Source organism: Pungitius pungitius, chromosome 12 (assembly GCF_949316345.1).
Source record: "Pungitius pungitius chromosome 12, fPunPun2.1, whole genome shotgun sequence".
Taxonomy (NCBI): Eukaryota; Metazoa; Chordata; class Actinopteri; order Perciformes; family Gasterosteidae; genus Pungitius; species Pungitius pungitius.
In genome coordinates this window covers 8716733-8735481 of record NC_084911.1, presented here as the reverse complement: position 1 = coordinate 8735481, position 18749 = coordinate 8716733, and the positions used below count along the sequence as shown (strand labels likewise).

The 18749-nt window shown below is 46.9% G+C and overlaps 1 protein-coding gene across 2 annotated transcripts; it reads right to left on the bottom strand.

The window, feature by feature from the left end:
* Positions 1–1137: 1137 nt before the first annotated feature.
* Positions 1138–17615, bottom strand: pdgfab (platelet-derived growth factor alpha polypeptide b). Of its 2 annotated transcripts, XR_005120626.2 has the most exons (7): positions 16937–17615; positions 15806–15902; positions 11549–11683; positions 10185–10375; positions 2623–2749; positions 1911–2036; positions 1138–1309 (listed from the first exon to the last, which is right to left on the bottom strand). XR_005120626.2 is itself a non-coding variant. In XM_037477124.2 (6 exons), exons 1-6 carry the CDS (start codon positions 16997–16999, stop codon positions 1296–1298), a joined length of 627 nt encoding a protein of 208 aa, XP_037333021.1. In that variant the 5' UTR covers positions 17000–17609; the 3' UTR covers positions 1138–1295. The 2 variants fall into 2 exon arrangements, 1 of the variants encoding a protein (XP_037333021.1); XM_037477124.2 differs by lacking the exon at positions 1911–2036 and having other exon boundaries at positions 16937–17609.
* Positions 17616–18749: the final 1134 nt, after the last annotated feature.

Sequence of the window (18749 nt, the reverse complement as noted above, 5' to 3'; positions counted from 1 at the left end):
TCATGTGCGGGAACAACATGAGTGCTTGGGAAGCAGAGCAGGCGGGTATCTTCATTAGCAATGTTAGGAGCGGTGTGTCGGGAGAATAGCCTCATGTGGGAGAGAAATCAGGGGTCATTCTGGCGTACACACACGCTGAAGTTGTTCTAACATGTTTTTTTTTGTGTTTGGCATGAACATACTTTAATGTGCTGTATGCATGTGGATATAAAGGACTGGGCAGTGGCAGATCTCTCTCACATTGTCAATTTCACCTCCTTCCCACAGTTTTGTATCTTTTCCACTGGATTAAATATGGGCATTCGATCACAAAAATGCAATAAACATAATTCCTGCTTGGATATAAGTAAGCTTAATATATTTCATAACAAAAATAAAGCATCTTCCTGTACTGACTCTCATATCTCCTCGCACACATGTATCCAAACCATATACAAGACTTGACATCATTCAGATATACTGTAATATAATAAGAAACATGGATGAAAACAATAACATTGACTAAAAATAACGACGCTGTGATACTGATGGAACTCTTGCATGTCTCCAAAGTTATTAAAAAATCTTTCGTTCTTTCTTTCTTTTGTTCTGCAAGAGACAGAAAGCAAACGTCCACACATATAAATAGTTTTTAAGTAGCGGCACATCTTGCTTTTTAAATTGAACTGTACATAGCAACTGGGCAAAGTCACAGACCACCAAGAGTCTCACAGAAGATCTTCTCTTGGAAACAACTCAAAATGTTTGATACTCCACAGAGTTTTTGGAAGAAAAACTGTCCCGCTCTTTTTCTCTCTCCATCGGTTTTTCTTTATCCGTCTTTCTTTCTTACTTTGTGAGAAAGAGTCATTCTGTCGGGGCGGGGAACTTTTATGTCCCCCCCGGGCTGGAGGTCATCCGCCGCTGTTTGATCCAACTGTCTTATAGCTGTTTTCGTTGTGCATCTTGTTCAACAAAGTCTCAAAATGTTCCACACAAAATCCCTTTCATCGTCTTCCTTCAGCTTCTGTCCGCCCTGGCAGAGGTACCGCATCTTTCTCTTTGACTTTCAATCAGTGGCGGGGATCAGTTGTCTGGGTAGGTGACGTTCCACGGAAGATGTTGTGATCACTGGTTACCGTTTTTCATAAAAGCGCCTTTGGCATTCTTTTAGGTCTGTTGTTTGTTTTTTTTTTAGTCTGGAGTCTTGTCCTTTTAAAATGAAGGTCTGTGTGGAAGAGGAGCGAGCGGGCCTCCTGTTGGTGACATCCTTTGTGAGGTCCCTCCCACGCTGAAGTCATTTGCTCCGATTGCTCTCACCTCACGTCCACTGTGGGGAAGAGAGAGAGAGCACGCTGAATTAAAGTCAACTTTTCACAAACTCAACCTGACAAGAAGAATAAGTGTTGCATTTTGTGCTCAATTGCAAAACTCATGCATTTCAAACAAGCTGACACGACACACGCAAGACCCACAGCGTTCTGAATCATATTTCTCCAGATTTCAAAGACAGTGATTAGACCACACCTCGTGTCCAGTCAAAATACGTGTGCGTCATTTCATGTGAAAAAGAAAAGAGATCTGGGAAAGAAAACATGTGGTTCCTTTTTTTACAGATGATGATGATGACAAACAGTGTATTTTAAGCTGTGTAAGAAACAGTGGCATACAATGATTTATACTGCATAACACAACTAAAAACAGTGCACACAAACCACACGGCAAGCGCAAAACTGTGAAACAGAGCATTTCTGCTGTATTTGGTGTGCATGCTCAGCAGGCCTCAAAATCAGCATGCAGCATTCAGCACATGTTAAGCCTTAGCCGCCCCCCTCCTCGCACTGATTGGATGTGATGTGATTGGTGATGGTCCCTGATAGGGCGATTGCAGTGCCGAAAGGTGAGAGGGCGCCATGTTGCTAAACTCCTACCTGTTCCCTCCACAGCTCTTCAGTGGACTTTGGGTACTGAGTGCAACTTTTATTATGTCGCCAATATTTCCTTGCTGGGCCTTAGCTTTTTAGGTTTTCTTTTTTTACCTTTAGCCCTACGGTGGCCTGAAAGCACAAAGTTAGGGAGGGAGGATAAGGCGGAGAGTTAAAAGCAAGAAGCAGGGTTTATGACACAGAGCGAGGCACAACAGCCCTGGGACAGAAGCAGCGAGTGCAAAGATATAACACACTATAAATACTTCAGATGCCTTATCAGCACAATTCAGCGCTTATCTCCTCCCAGGGAGAGAAAGGCTTCAGATCAAGGCACTGGCGGGTTTACTTGCTGTCATGCCAAGCAGCCTTTGGACACCCTCCCTCGGCACACAGACTCGCATACACTTTTACACACACACACACACACGCTCACGCACGCACGCACGCACACACACCCTTGTCTAACAAGGCACCAACAAGCAAGCTTTACAGTTTTGCAATAGCAAGCCACTTCACAGGTCATCCAGTGCAAAGCCAAAGAGCCAGACAGAGAGAGAGAGACCATCAGACAGAAATGAGGAACACAATGATGCATGATGACGCAGGGATGAGGGCGGGGTCAAACTCAATCTCAGTGTCTTCGGCCAAAGGGTAACGGTGGGAGACAATTTGAGAATAATATACGTTGCGTAATATGTTTGACGGCCACATTTACCTGTTTCTGCATCGGAGTGCTCCACCACATGATGTTGTGATGCACACACACACTCCAGGTGATCTTCTAACCGCACAAAGACCTCTTTCAGCTTGGGTCTCCTCTTCACGTACTCCACCTTAGCCACCTGAAGTGAGGAAGAGAGCAGAGGTTAGCCATCTCCAGCGCCGACAGGACTCCTCGCCGCGCTCGTGTCATGAATAGACGCACACACTCTTTGCCCATCTGCTATCATCAAGAGGCGTAGCGCTGTGACTGATGACTCTTTCATAAACCGATTCATAAAAATAAAAAAAACACCGGTCCAATCCTTCGCCTCCCCCGTGTTTGAAGTGTGACGGCAGCATTCCTCAGAGGCTGATGCATTGGGTTCCGCTCGCTGTGTGCTCTATGGGCTGTTGATCAGGTGTGTAAATACTGAATGGAGTGTATGACCTTGTGTAAGCAAGCTCCAACAATGGGAGAGCAGAGATGGCGGGTAGGGGGTGGGGGGGGGGGGAGCGGTTAACACCCTAAAGCCCAGGGAAGCTTTACCCTGGCAGGAGAAGAGAGGCTAGGACCCCCCCCCCCCCAGTGCAACACGCCCCTCCGAGGCCTGCAGCATCCACAGCCAGACAGACACACACAACTAAACTCCCTCACCTTGTTCTGACACGTAGGCTCCTTGTAATCCACATTGATACTTTTTCACAGTTAATGGAAAGTGCTGCTTAACATGTGCATGCAAGAAATATACAGCTTACGTGGTCTAATCCAGGGCAGTGAAACCCCAATAATCCGCCTTTCGATGAAGCAAACACAAAAGTAATGGAGGAATTCCGATCCCTTAGTCCAGCTAACACCCTCCCAGTTTAACACAACATGTCTGACCTCCACTTTCCACCCGACAGCTAGAGATGAAAAAGGACCAATGTTGTTTAAAGCTCAGATGAAAGCTGAATAGAGAAGGTTGCTTGGAGGTTATGATGATCTTTTTGTGCAACTCTGGGAGGTGGCCTCGATGCGCCCTTTACTCTCTGATGTGAGTGCCAAGGGCAGGTAACCCTCCCCGTCCACCATTGAGGGCCCGGGGGCCACACGGAAACAATATCCCCTGCTTCACCCGTCTTCCTGGTCGCTGCACGAGAGAGGATATTGGCCGACAATCTCCCAGCGCTCTCTGGTGTTATGAACAACGCTGTTTTGCAGTCAGCATGAGGCGCACACATGCACTGACTAACGGGCCGAAACCGATGAGAGGCCTTCTTCCGCTATCCTGTGATGGCATTTGCATGGCCAGGGCTGGTATTCAATGGAGAATTAGTCAAGCAGAAAAATGAACATACAAGGTCCGACAAAACAACGTAAAATGTTGACATTGCCTCATGACAGTGCTGCAACAGTGACTGGAGGGTCATCTGGGGAGGCTAAAAAAGAAATTAGAGGCCGGCCGTTTCACCACCTGCTCCTTTGCAACTGTTTCTTTCCATGTAAAGAAAATAAAGAGAAAGAAGAGAGGGAGTGAAAAGCGAGTAAGCTAGAAGGGAAGGTATGCAGTGAGCAAACAGAGGACAATAGTGTCTGGGTTGCTGTTATCAGGCCCTGACAGAGCGAGAATGGTCGGGTGAAAGGGCAAAAGCAGGGAGGAACAGAGTGGGAAGGTGGACCACAGCTCTCGTTAGGGAACGATGGTGTGTGTGTTTCTGCAAACAGAGGGTGTAATTTAAGGAAGGAAAGGAGGAACTGACCGTGATCATGGCATAGCATTAGAGGGCATTCATGGGTTACCTATTAAATGTTCAGTTTCTGGGTTGCTCAACCTTCTTTTTTACAATAAAGCTAACAAGGTGGATAAATAATTTCTTAAAGGTTTGGTTGTTATCTATCAAACGTGCAACACAGGTACACACAAATCTCCCAGAAAAGCGCGGCTGATTCTGTGAATGGATCTGTGGATCTGACGGAGAGATGAAACATGCAGCTGTCTCTGGGGGACGGGTCCCCCTGAACCTCTGAGCCGAGGGGAGTTCGAAAGCACCCGGTCCCCTAAAGACTCTGCAGTGCCCTGGCTTTGTTCAGGTAGATTCATATGTGACTAACACACACACAAACCCCAACTTTTCTGAACAAACAAACAGCTATTCACGGACGGATGAAGCGATGAAGAGAGGCCCAACTCATACTCGTCTGTGAATGTCAATAATTGTGCTTTAATTATATCTGCCCACTTTGTTAACACTCTCTTTCCCGCGTTGGCTCCTGTTTCTTGTGTTGAGTCTTCGCTCCTCCAATTTTCCACAGGCATATATTACTTTCCCATTTTGAGCCACTTTCTTGACCGCACAAAGGAAACCAGCTTCCTACCCAGACAGAGTCAATGACTTCCCACATAAAACATACATCAGAAAGAGCCCCCCCATGCTACGACCGGAGGCCCCGCGCCCTCTTTTGGATAAATCAAACCGATCAAAACTCCCTGGAAATCCTGAGCCAGGAGAAGCGGCCTGTGGAATGATATCTGATCCATAGGCTCGGGGTTAGGCAGGGGGCTCTAGGGAAGTGCACCCCCCCCCGCCCCACTTTGGTTTGTCCTCAGTGTCTCCGCGGCCCCCTTTGTGGAGCCGATTGTCCCGGGTCGGACTAATTGGGAATTCCCTGAGCGCAGAGCGCTGATGAGAGGATGACGGAGGGGAAAGTTTTACCCCTGGCTTTCCAAGGAAAACATAACAGGGTTGTGAACGTGCACCGCGGGCCATCGTAAACTGGAACAGTGACAGAATGGAGCGAAAAAAAAAATTAAGAATGCAAGCGTGTGTTTGGAGAACGGTAGGGCGGAAAGAGGCAGTGCGGGGCGGCAGTTCATTTATCAGGAGGGAGACTCGCATAGCTTGAGCCGCGCAAACAAAGAGCTCTTGTTGAGATGCTGCAACTGTGAGCTGGTGGATGAAAGGTGGGGAAATTTGTAGGAAGGGGCACATAAAAAAATGTCTCCCTATTTGAAATCAGACGAGACAAAAAGGAAATTCAAGAAAGCAAATTATAGAACAGAGAAAACCTTTGCTTCAATCTCCCAAAACACACACTCACATATCAGGTGGAAGGGGCGGTGTGTGTGTGTGTGTGTGTGTGTGTGTGTGTGTGTGTGTGTGTGTGTGTGTGTGTGTGTGTGTGTGTGTGGAGAGGAGAGGGAACAAGGTGAGCCACTCACTGGTCTCCAAGGCCGAAAAAGGCACGTTATGGCACCCCACTTTCTCCCCACCTCTCCACACACACAAACTAATGTATCACCGGAGGTAAATACCTATCTGCCCCTGACCTCACGATGTGCCAACCCCTCCCTTAAGAGACCAAAGGAATCATTGTTTAATATCAAGTATCAAAGAATCCAAAGATGTAATCTTTCATTTACGTCCCGCCAATGTCTTTGAAGAACAATTGCGGATGAGGGAAAACACCTGAAAGAGTAAATATGATTTTAATGAAAGAGAACTGAAACTATATATACTGTATATATATATGTATATGGTAAATAGCAAAGACTGGCATAGAGCTGAAATTAGAGAGTGGGAGATGGCTCTGTTGCAGGAATGAGACAGAAAGGCCGTGGAGGGAGTGAACAACTATTTCACATTACAGACAATCAGACTCCGGGACTGAGCGGTGAACAGAGTCGGAGGGGAGGATGAAGTCAGAGGGGACGAGCGAAAGGGAGGACAGGAGAGGAGGAGTGAAGAAATGAACTAAAATATGATTAAAATATGACTGCTACTTTTCCTGCTCAAGCTGATGCATTCCAGCCGGTGCAGCAGTAGCCAAACTCTCCGGCTTCTGGCTTAGTGGTCTCTGACCCGCCCCGCAACCCCTGCCGTGCACAACACACACACACACACATTTGTATACACACACACACAAACTCCCTCACCCTTCTTCATCTAGTAGAAGAGCTGAGTGAATCAAAGGGAAAATAATTCACAGCTTCAAGGAACTTCAAACACAGGGGGCCTCTCAGTCCCTCAGTCCCCCTCCACCCCCCTCCGACCCCCTCCCTGCCATCACGTAATGCACAGGACCCCTCTGACGACCATAAATCACGCACACTGTAACGCCGTCACACTACCTTTTATTTATGAAACACCCCGTAAGTCAGGGTCCCACACAACCGCAGGGCTACAGCTACAGCGTCCCCCAACACCCGGCACTGACCCACGGTTGCTGAGGTAACTGCAACTGTGTGTGTGTGTGTGTGTGCGTGCGTGTATGGGGATGGGGTTGGGCCGGTGCAGGGAGACGTGTGGACCCCCACACTCAGAACTGTGGCTACATCCGCCCGGCCCTCTGTCAGCCTCCACTTTGATCCTGCAGCCATCAACACTTCATTACTCTGCGGCCCGTCTTCCTCTTGCTGCCCCTTCACACAAATGGCCTTGTCCCTGCGCTGCAGTGGGCGGGTTCACGTAGCATAGCATAAATCGCTCTCTCTCTTTCACACACACAGACACACACACACACACACCCACTTAGGTTTACACAGATGTGCGCTGACATGCCTCTACGACCTCTGCAAAATACTTATAGGTCCATCAAAAGTTTCTGGCTACTAAACCAAACCAAACAAGAGAAACTGAGCTTTGTTGTTGGCACATTATTCCGTAATCGTTACATTAAGGCACCTTTTGGAGACAGTAAAAAGGGGACAGTTGTCCTATTAACCTCCTATGGATCGCAATTGTGTTGATTTTGCAAATAAGATTATTAAAGCACCACAGCGCAAGTACCATTTTTTCCCTTAGTTTGAAGTATTACAGAGAATTTATAGCAGCTCATTTATGCTTTCTTCCAATCATTGGTGTCCATTATTCCAAGCACTTTAATTATGAAAAGCATTTAATATGCGGACAAACTTTTGAATTTCCTTTCTTGTACCCCTTGTCTGCAAGGCAATGAACTTAGATCTAATGCAGAAGCCTTAAGAGTTAATGAGTGAGCGGATGGGTGACAGCGCCATTCTTTTCCCGTTTCATGGGCTGTTTAATCAGCCCCATAGGAAGAACAAACACAGAGGCTTTTAGCTTCACACACAGAGACTCACACGCATTCACAAGCACAAAGACGGATGTGTAAAGTAACGCACGTTCAAGTTGAGAAAGCTATTCCTGACTCTTAATCTGTACCTCATTAAGAATTCTGTTTGGCTCTCCTGTCTGTTTCCACAACGTTCTGCCCCTCTTTTCATATCTGCTTCTCTTTAATACTTAACCTACTATAAATTGATGAAACGTACACCGTTGTCATTTACTTTACCTTTGCTATGCTCAGGCATGTTAACAAAACTGTGAAGCAACCTACACATTTTACGGATAAAACACAGCAGATAATTGACCAAAATGCAAGAAACGTTCTCGAAAGTTGCAAAATACTGTAGAAAATGGAGACCATTTAAAAGAAAGGGAACGACTTTAATTTCTTCCCCTTCTCCTCCTTCACGCTAGTTCTATTTAAAATTGCATTTTTATTACCCTACTACAGAACAGGACAGGCTTGTACAGTAAAGGGCATGCCCAGACCTGTTCTATTTTTTGGGGGATTTAGCATAAAAAAAGAAAAAGGTGTAGAAACAGAGAGGGAATAAATAACTAAAGGTGCATTTGGACAAATGCATAGTGGCAGGAGATGGAAAGAAACACAGCAGATGTGTTCTTTTCCCATCCTTGGCCAGACGAGCAACACTTTTAGCTTTCTAATAAACGGAGAGAGAAGCAGAAACTGAACCCCTATTCAGCTAAATGCTGAGAGGAAAGACAGAAAAAAATAGAACTTGGCTTGAGACAATGTCTCTCACACACAGTGGTGAATGTCTCCTGATCGAAGCGAGCCCTGACGAATGACCGTTCCAGGGATACGACGCCTCTCGGCTCCCCTTGACTGCGACTGGAACCACATGGAAAAACGTCCCCCATGTAAACCCCTTCCCACCACACGCCAATGGTCCGTCGCCCGTCTGTGTGTTCATTTTTTTCTCAGTATCGCGAGTGGACACGGCTAAAGTCGCAGGCATCATGGAATTCCGGGAATAGAAAAATCTACGGCCTTGTAGTTTCTTGTCCACCGTCGTTAGTCTTTCTCCATCCAACCTTGTCACTGCTCCTATTGAAGCACCTACTGTTTGGCCTACAGACAGACGGTTTGCGGTGAATACCCAAGCTCCTACCGCACTGTGAGTCAGCGTCTTTGACCATTAACTCTGGCCTTCAATGGTCCTCTTTTCAGTGCAGCTTTCTGCTCTACACCTACGAGACTTAAGCGAGGCGAATTTCCTCCTATACACACTGAAATCTTCTTGAACTGAGCGTGTGCCAAGGGGAAGTACGGTGGGCAGGCCTGCTATTTGTTTCATTGCTCTGCAAGTTCATAGAGGCGGCATGTTTAAAAACCCTGCTTGATGTCCCAGTGCCCAGTGCAAGCTCACAATGATTAAAGAGACAACAGAGTCCAGAGATAGGCTCAAAGAGGAACAAAAACACAGTCAGAGTGTTCCAGGCTATCCTGTTTATGCCCTGGTTGCCTCTGCAGAGCACATAACTCCCATACCTCCAAACAGAGCCATGCAGCGGCTAACAGTCTGCAGTGTAAATACAGCGGAGGAACAACTCAGTTCCAGCCCCCGGTGTCTCCTCTGATCCTGAACAGAAGGACATGTGTTTTCAAGCTAGCGATGCCAAAGAGCCTCTGAGAACAGTGCAACCCCCTTTGGATTCCTCTGTCTTTGTCTTGGTCATACGGTCCCATCCAGACTCCCTGTTTCCAGACAAGACAAAGGGCCAAACAGAGAGGAGACGAATGGCTGTGCAGTAACCGACAACGCTATCTCAACTGTTTCTCCCATAACCCTGTTTCCCAGAAATTAGGAGGTAGGACCCAAAGTACGTCACTTACCCTCGTTTTCTTCTTCGTCTTTCATTCTCCAACGCAGACGCGCAAAGATGTTGATCAGAAAATGTTTTGGTAATTGGGAAGACGTTCTCGGTCTGGGGGAACGTAATTTCTGGGAGACAGGGTTGTTCTCCCTCGCCCTCGCTCTCTTTGTCTTATGTCTGTCTTATGTCTGTCAGGATCATCCCTCTGTGGTCAACCCTTCAACAGATGTCCTTGCTGAAAGTGCCAACAACCCTCCCTCCCTGTCCTTTCTCTCCTTCCCTTCCTGGCACAGTCGCCCTGGACTCTCGCCAAACATGGGATGGTTATGAGAAGAGATGGTGGTGATCGGCTGCAGTGGCTAGAGGGAGAGGATGGGGCAACCATTTGGGTACCTGCCAAGGAGGCTCAGAGGAGACTGGAAGGGTAGCAGTGGGGTAAAAAGGGCGGAAAGGAGCGTGAAGTTAGGCAGGTCAACCCAACCTTAGGTCTCACATGATTTACTTACCTGGTGAAAGGAAAAGTGGTGGAAATGTATCAGTGGAAACGGGTGTGTTTGTGGAAGGAATGAGGTGAGTACGATATTGCGTGATTAACCCCTCCCTAGTGATTTGGATTGATGGCAAGGACAAGCTTGCACACTATCGTACCTGTTGGGATGTGTGTCTTACCTTAACGGTGCGATGGTGCTTGCGGGACGGCTGGCAGCGCATGTTGCTTGTGTTGCAACAGCCTGTGCAGCGTTTCACCTCCACACAGGGTGGCCATATCAGGAAGTTGACAGACGTGGGATCCACCTGGCTCCTGGGGATCTCGTAGATCACCGTCCGCGTCTTACACGCCGCCGGGACCGCCTCCTCTACTGGAAGAAAGAATGAGGAACTGAGGTTAATGCGTCTTGTCTGCATTAGCGTTCGGTGACACATTTTCCGAATGCATGCATGTGCTGATGTATTGTTGGAATCCGTCCTTTTCCCTCCCAGGTGCTTTGTGGATTCTTTCGCTGCTCATTATTTGATGACTCATTCGATGTGGGAGCTGTTTGTCTCACCCCGGATCACACCCAACCTCCTTTAAGGCACAAGCTATCCAAAAAGCTGATCTCATATCAGCCAAAGAGCTTTGGGATCAAGTCGGTGAGACAAAAAGTGAATACTCCTTTGTTCAGAGTCCTCACTGGGGTTAACGCAGCGTTGCTAGGCCTGAAAACCTTTGTGTGCGCCGGTGGGAAATCTAATTTTGACCCTATTGGTCATGATGAAAAAAAGCTGTTTTAAGTTTGAATGCACTGACAAGCCCTCAAATATAAAGATGTGACAGAGGGTGTATAGTAATATAGCATTAGGTCATAAAGAAGATATGTGCATGTGCAGAATGTGAGGGCATTTGTGGACAGCTGCCAAAATGGTATATGTATCATACACGTATAATATGGCCACATGCATGAGATACAACCTTTTTCCTATTTTGCTTTTAATGCTGCACTGCGGTGAGAGCTTAACGCACACATTGCACACTACATGGTATTCTCTATTCCTTGATCAGATATCTTGCCGCGTGGCGTTTTATGAAGAAATTTGACTTAGAGCCTGGACAAGCTGCAACTTGAGCCCTGAATGCCCGGAATTTCCACGCTCGAGGATATATTTCTCCCCTGACGCGTGTGTCTTAGATCTGCAAGCCCACAGCCAATTAAAAGGCTTCATGTCAGACGGACTCGTGAACCTCACACACCAGTCCAATTTCTCATGATTTCCTAATGCCATAAATACTGGGTAGACGACTTCATTAGGGTTCCTTTTATCCACCAAAAGGCCACATGAAAGCCACAAACTGTTAGCTTTGTTTAAGATGTGTGTAAAGTGATCGGTTTCATCTCCTGGGAACTCAAATGTCGGGGGGGAGGGGGATATTTAAGATAGGGGTTATTTTTAGCGCACTGTGACACTGTAATAAGTTGTGCTAAGTTGTGATGTGCAGCATATCGTGCAGAGTGTAATCATGGTGCCACCTTGTAATATTCATTCAGTCTTACCAATGCTCCTCTTGCGTCGGCTGTGGAGCTGCGAGCTCTTCAGGTCGTTGTAGTAACCGTGTTGACGGGAGTAGTTCTTATGCTGGTTGTGGTGCTTGTGGTGCTTGGGTTCCTCGATAACATTGTTTCCCGTACCTCGTCAAAACAGAAGGCAACCTCATTAATGAATGTCGCACAGAGAGGAAGAAAACACAAGGAAACATTCAACCAATAAACCGGCGATGAGTCGGTTATTCCAAGAGTTGACCGTGGTCGGTGGCTTGCTAGGCCTCCCCAGAAGGCTGAACGTGACCCCTCCCACAACTACTAATGTGCTGGTTACTCACACTACCATAATGAGATGGTGACTTCCTACTGGCCTCTTAGCTGTCTGTAACACGCGCTTTTATTGCCTTAGAGGGAAAGGGTTTCATTCAATCTGATGGCTGACAGGGCGACTGCTGGTGATGTCACAAATTCAAGTAGAGCATGCAGAGTACGCATGGTAGAGGCAGCAAGCGAACGTTACACAAAACCTCTGGGTAATTGCAAGACTTGTGCGTCAGCCTCACTCACTCATTTGGCTGAACTTTCCCAGCAGGAATAAAGTATCTAGACACAGGTGAGTCAGCATACTCCTTCAAAAACAACTGGCTCTCACAGAAGAACTGCGGACTAAAGTGGCCCTCAGGTGGTGCTCAGCCGCCATTATCCCTGAATCTAATTGGTGGTTTGGTGCCTCTCATTTACCTAAAAATGTTTGCTTTTTCAATCATTCAGCAACTTGGAAAAGTAAATGTTTCGTTATGCTGCAGTGGCAGCTCCTTAAGACTCCTTAACTCCAGACTAATATAGCCATCTCAGCATATTCATAGTCATGGTCATCTGATAAAACGTGCTTGTTTTGGTCCCCACCCAGAATACACTTGGATTACAGAAGAGTGCCAGAGCAGCTATAGCGATAAAGCGTGTTCGCAGGATACAGCCTTTTCCCAAAGAGCAGTCTGAGAGTGTTTGCTAAGTGGGCGGGTCTACCTGTCTGTAGGTACAGCATACCCATCAGGCTGACACAATCCTACACCTGTACACTTAACGTAAAGACACACTCACAACTAAGCAAAATCCTCTCATTATCCTCCGTAACATGCTAAACCCAATGTAAACCAGCAGAACAAAGCTTAGCCAAAGGCAAACACATTGCCCTTGTCCAGCTCCTTTGTGCTTTGACCAGAGTCATCTGAAGGGATTTCCTCTAACTACACACAATCCACCTCTGGGATTGGTTGATTATTTGCTCTTGGATGTCTCCTTTTTTTCAGGTCTGCTCCTCTGGGAGAGAGTTGTGATTTTTCTCCTAGGCTGTCGTGCTGTCAGTCAGACAGCCATTGACCCAGAGTGAAAGGTCCAGAGGGAAGTCATGACTGCAGCTGAGGAACAGTGTTCAAACACAAGTGAACATGCCGAATGTATGTAGCACATAGTCTCCATATGTGTGCAAACACAAATAGACCGTCTGCGCTACAGGTGGTTTCATTTCGACAGATTTTCCTACCCGACAACATTTTAACAGCGCGGGTCACTAACAGAACTCCCACTGTGGCTCCTCTGTCTCCATCACGACTAGCCCTCTCTTCACCCCTCCCCCCTTCTGCCCCCCGCCCCCCATCAGGAGTGAGGGAGGGCGTCACACTGTGACCACTGGAGACAGTTTGTGTCAGAGCTGACAGGGGAAAGAGAGGGAGAGCATAAAGAAGTCTTTTATAGACTGCAGAGTCCTTTTCTCAGCACAATAAAAGGAACTTTCTGAGGGTGTTTTCTTTGCGCTAAAGGGAGGAGCATGGGGAAAGAAAGCAATCAGAGTGATCAGGCAGGAAGATGCAAGAGACAAGTAGAGAGAAGAGAGGAGTTTAGGGAGGCAGAAGAATGAAGAGTGAGGGGCTTGCGCTTCTGTTGGCTCCAGGTTAGTACGAAACAATGACACGCCCGGAGCGTCGTGTAACTGAGACTAGAGAAAAGAGACAGTCTCTTGTTGTGAATCAGGCTTTCATGACTCGCAAATTACTCCCTCCATTAGGGCCTCGGCTCCCTCCCTTTACTCCTCCTCTGGTCTTTCTTTCGTCCTCTATTTGTACAACATATTTTTGTCTTCTTGTACAAAGTCTCTCGTTGTCCCTCTTTCCTGCTTCTTCCTTCTTTAACAGTTAACTGAGTTAGTAAAAATAATGCTTTTAGGTCAGGTGGCCGAGGTGTTAATGGATTGAAGCACAACAAATGTGTTTTCAAGGCACTATAAGTAGCCGTAAGTGCTTTTAACTGTACACACTCGTGAACACTATGCCGGCTTGTCAGAAAGCACACTGCACAACAACTTGCAGCCTTTCTGAGTGAAGTGTTGCAGGAACACAATCTCCAGAATCCTCCCGCTCCCTCCTCCACCTCTGCCCCACGCCAAGAGTCAGGTTCCCTTTTCTGTCAAAGTCCTTCACTGAGAGAGATAAGAACAGGCAGGCCAGGGGCCGCCTAAGGAGGGAGACGGGGTTAGAGAGGGAGAAAAGCGAGGAGAGGAGCACCTCAGGGGCCAGACAGCCATCTGCAGACTACGGCGGGTCATCTTATCTGTCAGTCAAAGCAGGAGACACCATCCAACAGGATGTGTGCACGGAGCAGAGCAGCGCTGAATGAAACACACAACTGCAAGAAAACCCCTGCAGGGCTTCCCAGGTATTCTGACACATATACATCCTTACGCACTAAACTACAAAGTCATCCTTCCCGGGACAGCAACATCCGATAATGACAAAATCATGTGATTGAGGACTTCGTCCAAATAATGAAGGATAGCCTGGGTTTGGCCTTTAAAACACGACATCAGTCTGTGTTGCATTTTCCAGGTATTAATGATCAAAGGTTTAACCCGACGCCTCATTTAAACCCATTCCTTTCTCCTTCCCTGGTTGACAGGCTATGATACGTAGGGTTCAGCCTTTACTGGTAGCTTTACTGTCCTGGCCATCTGCAACAAAAGCTCTGAAAATACCCCTCTGGCTGGCGTCAACGGTCTTTTAATGGGCTCGCCTGGGCCGCCAAGCTGGCCGTCAGACAGGTTTATGTCCTCGTAATAATAATCAGCCTACTACTGTTACCCTGCAAAACATTCCTGCGTTTGAAGAAAGACGTGTTAATTCAATTATAAACACCTCTTCTCATGCTAGAAGCAAAACCAGGGATCTATTCTGGGCTCAACATAAAGTGGGGCAACGATGCCTGTTTGATTGTGTATTAATAAATGAAACACACTCATAACGTGGTACTAATACTTGTCGTCGTTGATGTATCCATCAGAAAAGGGAAGGAAATGAAAATTTGTTTTGAGGCTACTAATGAGCCGTGACCATTGAGGAGCTGTCTAACTTTGTGACTACCTATTTCCATCAAACAATCTTTGGGGGCGAGGTCAGAAATGGATGTATGGTAAAAAGCCTCAGTGAGATTCAAGTGAAGGCAAACACTTTCTCCCAGCGCACCCCTGTTACCTAATCTAAGACAGCCTGAGACGGAGCGGTCCCCCGACCACAGAAGAAGCAGAACCGCCAAGAACCTGAAACTGGAGGAACCTTCCTGACCGGTGAGCCGCTGTCTCTGTTTACTGGGCAACATTAGTGGCAGGCTGGTTGCTATGAAGACAGTTTATTGCAGCAGCTGAAAGAATATGCACAACAACCAAAAAACTACCAGTAAAACTTCATCCTTGTCGCAAGTGTACAGTAAACGCACCTATCAGGGTAACTGCTTTATCACGCACGCCAGGGCTGGATTTCAGGGGTCACAATTTGTAATTATCAGAATGTGCCAGAACAACAGGTGTCCTTGTTCTTCCACCAAATCCGCTAAACCCACTGGAATGGCTCTCTACATCTTACTTTCACAAAATCGCAGTTTAAAAACAAAGGAATGCATATTTATTTTAGATATGACCTTTGCACATTTAGGCGATAGTAATTTGGCTTGATCCTTAAACGAGCACATGTTGCATCACTGTTAAAATACATATAGAAAATCCCCATACCACATGCAGGTGTAACCACAGAGATGGCTATGTTTAAAAGGGATTCCACAGCTAATACGGGCACTGCTGATACTATAATATTAATAATAATAATAATGCTGCAGCTGTTTTTAGGACCAACCTTTGCTCCGTGCTGTCACATCAACAATAGCAGTGTCACGTGCGAACATTCAGAATCTCTGATGATGAAAGTATCAAGAGGCAGAATTTACCTACGGAGTCAATGTCCAGTAGCCGCTGGAGGTCGCTGATGCTGTGGATTTCACTGTGGGACAGTCTGTCTATCAGCTCCTGGGGAAACTCCACTTCCTTTGGGGGGGGGGGGGGGGGGGGGGGCAAAAAAAATAAACAAGAGATGAAGGTTACAGATGTGTCGGGTCAGTGACAAAACGTTTTTGTAATTGTTTGTCGGTATAGGTCAACGTACTGGGTTCAAACAACCACGAGGAACAATTTTGCAACCGTGTGCCAACTACAACTAGCAGACCCCATCAGTAATACTTTGAAGAGCATATATATATATATATATATATATATATATATATATCAAAGGTTATACTGGTTTCCTTTGCCTGCACCTTAAAAGCAAGGAAATGATCGCGCAAACACCTGCAGCCCACACATTTATTATTAATTGAATTGATAAAACGTCTGTTTTTTTATTACTCTTTGACTCACTGCGGCAATGTGGAAGGTGCATTGAGCCGCCGGTACCACGGTTCCGCCCGTGTGAGCGGCAGCTCGCCACACTTTGCACTTGTTGCGGTCATGCGGGCACCTTGGAGTTAACGCGCAGCCTTACAGGAACAGGAACACGGGCTATTTATAGGAGCCCGGAGCGGTTCCCATGAACGATTAGACCAAACAAAAAGTTTGCCCAGTTGGTCCAGGCTACAAACATATTTGGCACAATCACCAAAAATAACTGTATTGTGCTTCCAAATGCAGACGCGATGTTGGTTCTCAGAGGAGTGCAGTCACTGCCCTCCTAGTGGCTGAAGCCGAGGTGCGATTTATTCTCTCTCCAACTATGAATCGATGTTCTCACTCTTCTTCTTATAACAGCGTCTGTCTATACTATTAATTTGTATCCTTTAACGGACAGTTGGGATTTTTTTATAGGTTGATTCAAATGAATAAATATTTAAAAAATCATGTCTGCTCGTTTTCTTATATTCTATGCCAAACACGCGCTTTATTAAACGACTTATTCCAAGCATCAATCTGTGGTGTTTATTTGATGGAGAAATAATGCGCGCTCCGCGGGGCACTTTGCACCCTCCGGCCCCACTTTTAAGTGACACCGGGGGCACTGTGGATATGCGCAGTCCTGCTAACTTTACCTCAGAGGTGGCCAGCAGCAGGTACGTCGTCCACAGCAGGAAGTAACAAAGTGCGCCTCTCATCTCCCTTTAATTCAGATCGAACCCCGAACGAGAAAAAGGTGCTAATCTGTAGGAGCCGCAGAATCGCTCCTGGCCCCACAGGATCCACAACCATCCCCTCGGGGGGACAACTGGGGTGTCCGAGCTGCTCAGCGGGCTCGGTCGAACTCCGTGCACTCGTTTGCAGCTGTGAAAAGCTGAAGAGGCTGGACGCCGTCTCTGGTCATTCACATTGGACCGCGTCCTCTTGAACGAGATCCGCGCGGCTGCTCGATCTGCAGCTCCTCAGGCAGAGACCGGTGTGAAGAGCATTGCACTTGTCCTTCAACCCTGAAAAACAAGCTCCCAACTTCAGCCCAGTTGACTGAAAGACCAAACAAAACGCGCGGCCGTCAGAATAACCAGAATATAGACGCACGTTTTTTCTTTGATATTATTTAATAGTCCTAGAAGAATATAATCCAATCGCGCAGGTCCTGTTGGAAAATCACAAGGGAGAAGTCTGCCGTTGTTTGCTATCCAGAGCTTGCCTTGCACCAGTCTGCACAGGTCCTTGACAGTGTGGGACTCTGAAGTGAATGGAGTCAGAGCGCCTCTGAGCAGCGGGATATAGAGAGCCGGCAGCTCCTTGCCCGTTGCGCCTCCCCTCTCGTTTCGGTGATCGTGCATCTATTCAGCAAGAGGAGCTGGTTGGCTGGTTGGACGACTTAAGACTCCATCCCCCTTCACTCACTCCGTGTGTGTGTGTGTGTGTGTGTGTGTGTTTGTGTGTGCGCGCGCAGAGTGTGTGTGAACAGAGTCCATTCAGAGATTTAAGTTGCCATTTATATTGATTTCACAGAATGCCCAACTGACCCAGACGAGCTGAGACGTAAAGGATGAGGATGCTGATGAGGACGGGACTTCTGTCCTCACTCTTCACTAGTTATAATTGGCCTTTAATTATTATATTTGGAGCAGGAAATTAATACTAAAAGTCAGGATGATTCAAATAATGTAATCAGACGGACAAACTGAACAATAGTGTAAAACATGATTATTATTATTGTAGAAATGATAATGCCGATGACTCATGATATCGTACGCTCTCTTTTTGTGCCTTTGAGTTTAAAGCAAAATAACCTTTTAAAGAAATATGCAAACTCGTCTGTGAATGCATGCCATGATGGCATGGACAATGACCATTTAATACCTCGGGGCGCGATTTTTGGGACACAGGAAGCGACTAGTTAGCCGCAGGTTAACAACAGACTGGCCTTAACTTGTCGCGAGGAAGCTGGAGGCTGCGCTGTGCTGGGAGGTCTGGGTGGAGAGCCTGAGGGCCCGATAAACGGGACATACCAACGGGAGCAGAGACAGAGACAGCATGCCCGCACATTATCAGCCAGAGGTGACGATCAGCGGGGAACCACAGGTCAGCCAACCAGGTGGTCTGCCCTCCACCTTGTCCATTCAACTGGATCACGTAGCACGAGCCCAGCCTCAGGGTGCTGTGGCTGGAAACGCTGCGTGTAGAAAGAGCTCCAGCAGCTGCTGGAGTAATTAATGCAACTTTTGCAAGAGGCCAGTGAAACTCATTTCAGGATGGTTCCAGGGTTGTAAAATGAACGCTAGATTACAGGTCCCCCTTCTAAAGCAACATATGTGACACCTTAATCCAATTGAAACTTTTTGTTTTGGTTCATTCATTTAACTCTATGTGACGTGACGGCAATTAGGTTCACCACAACCCGCATTGTTGTCATGGTTACATCACAGGTCAGCCTCCCTG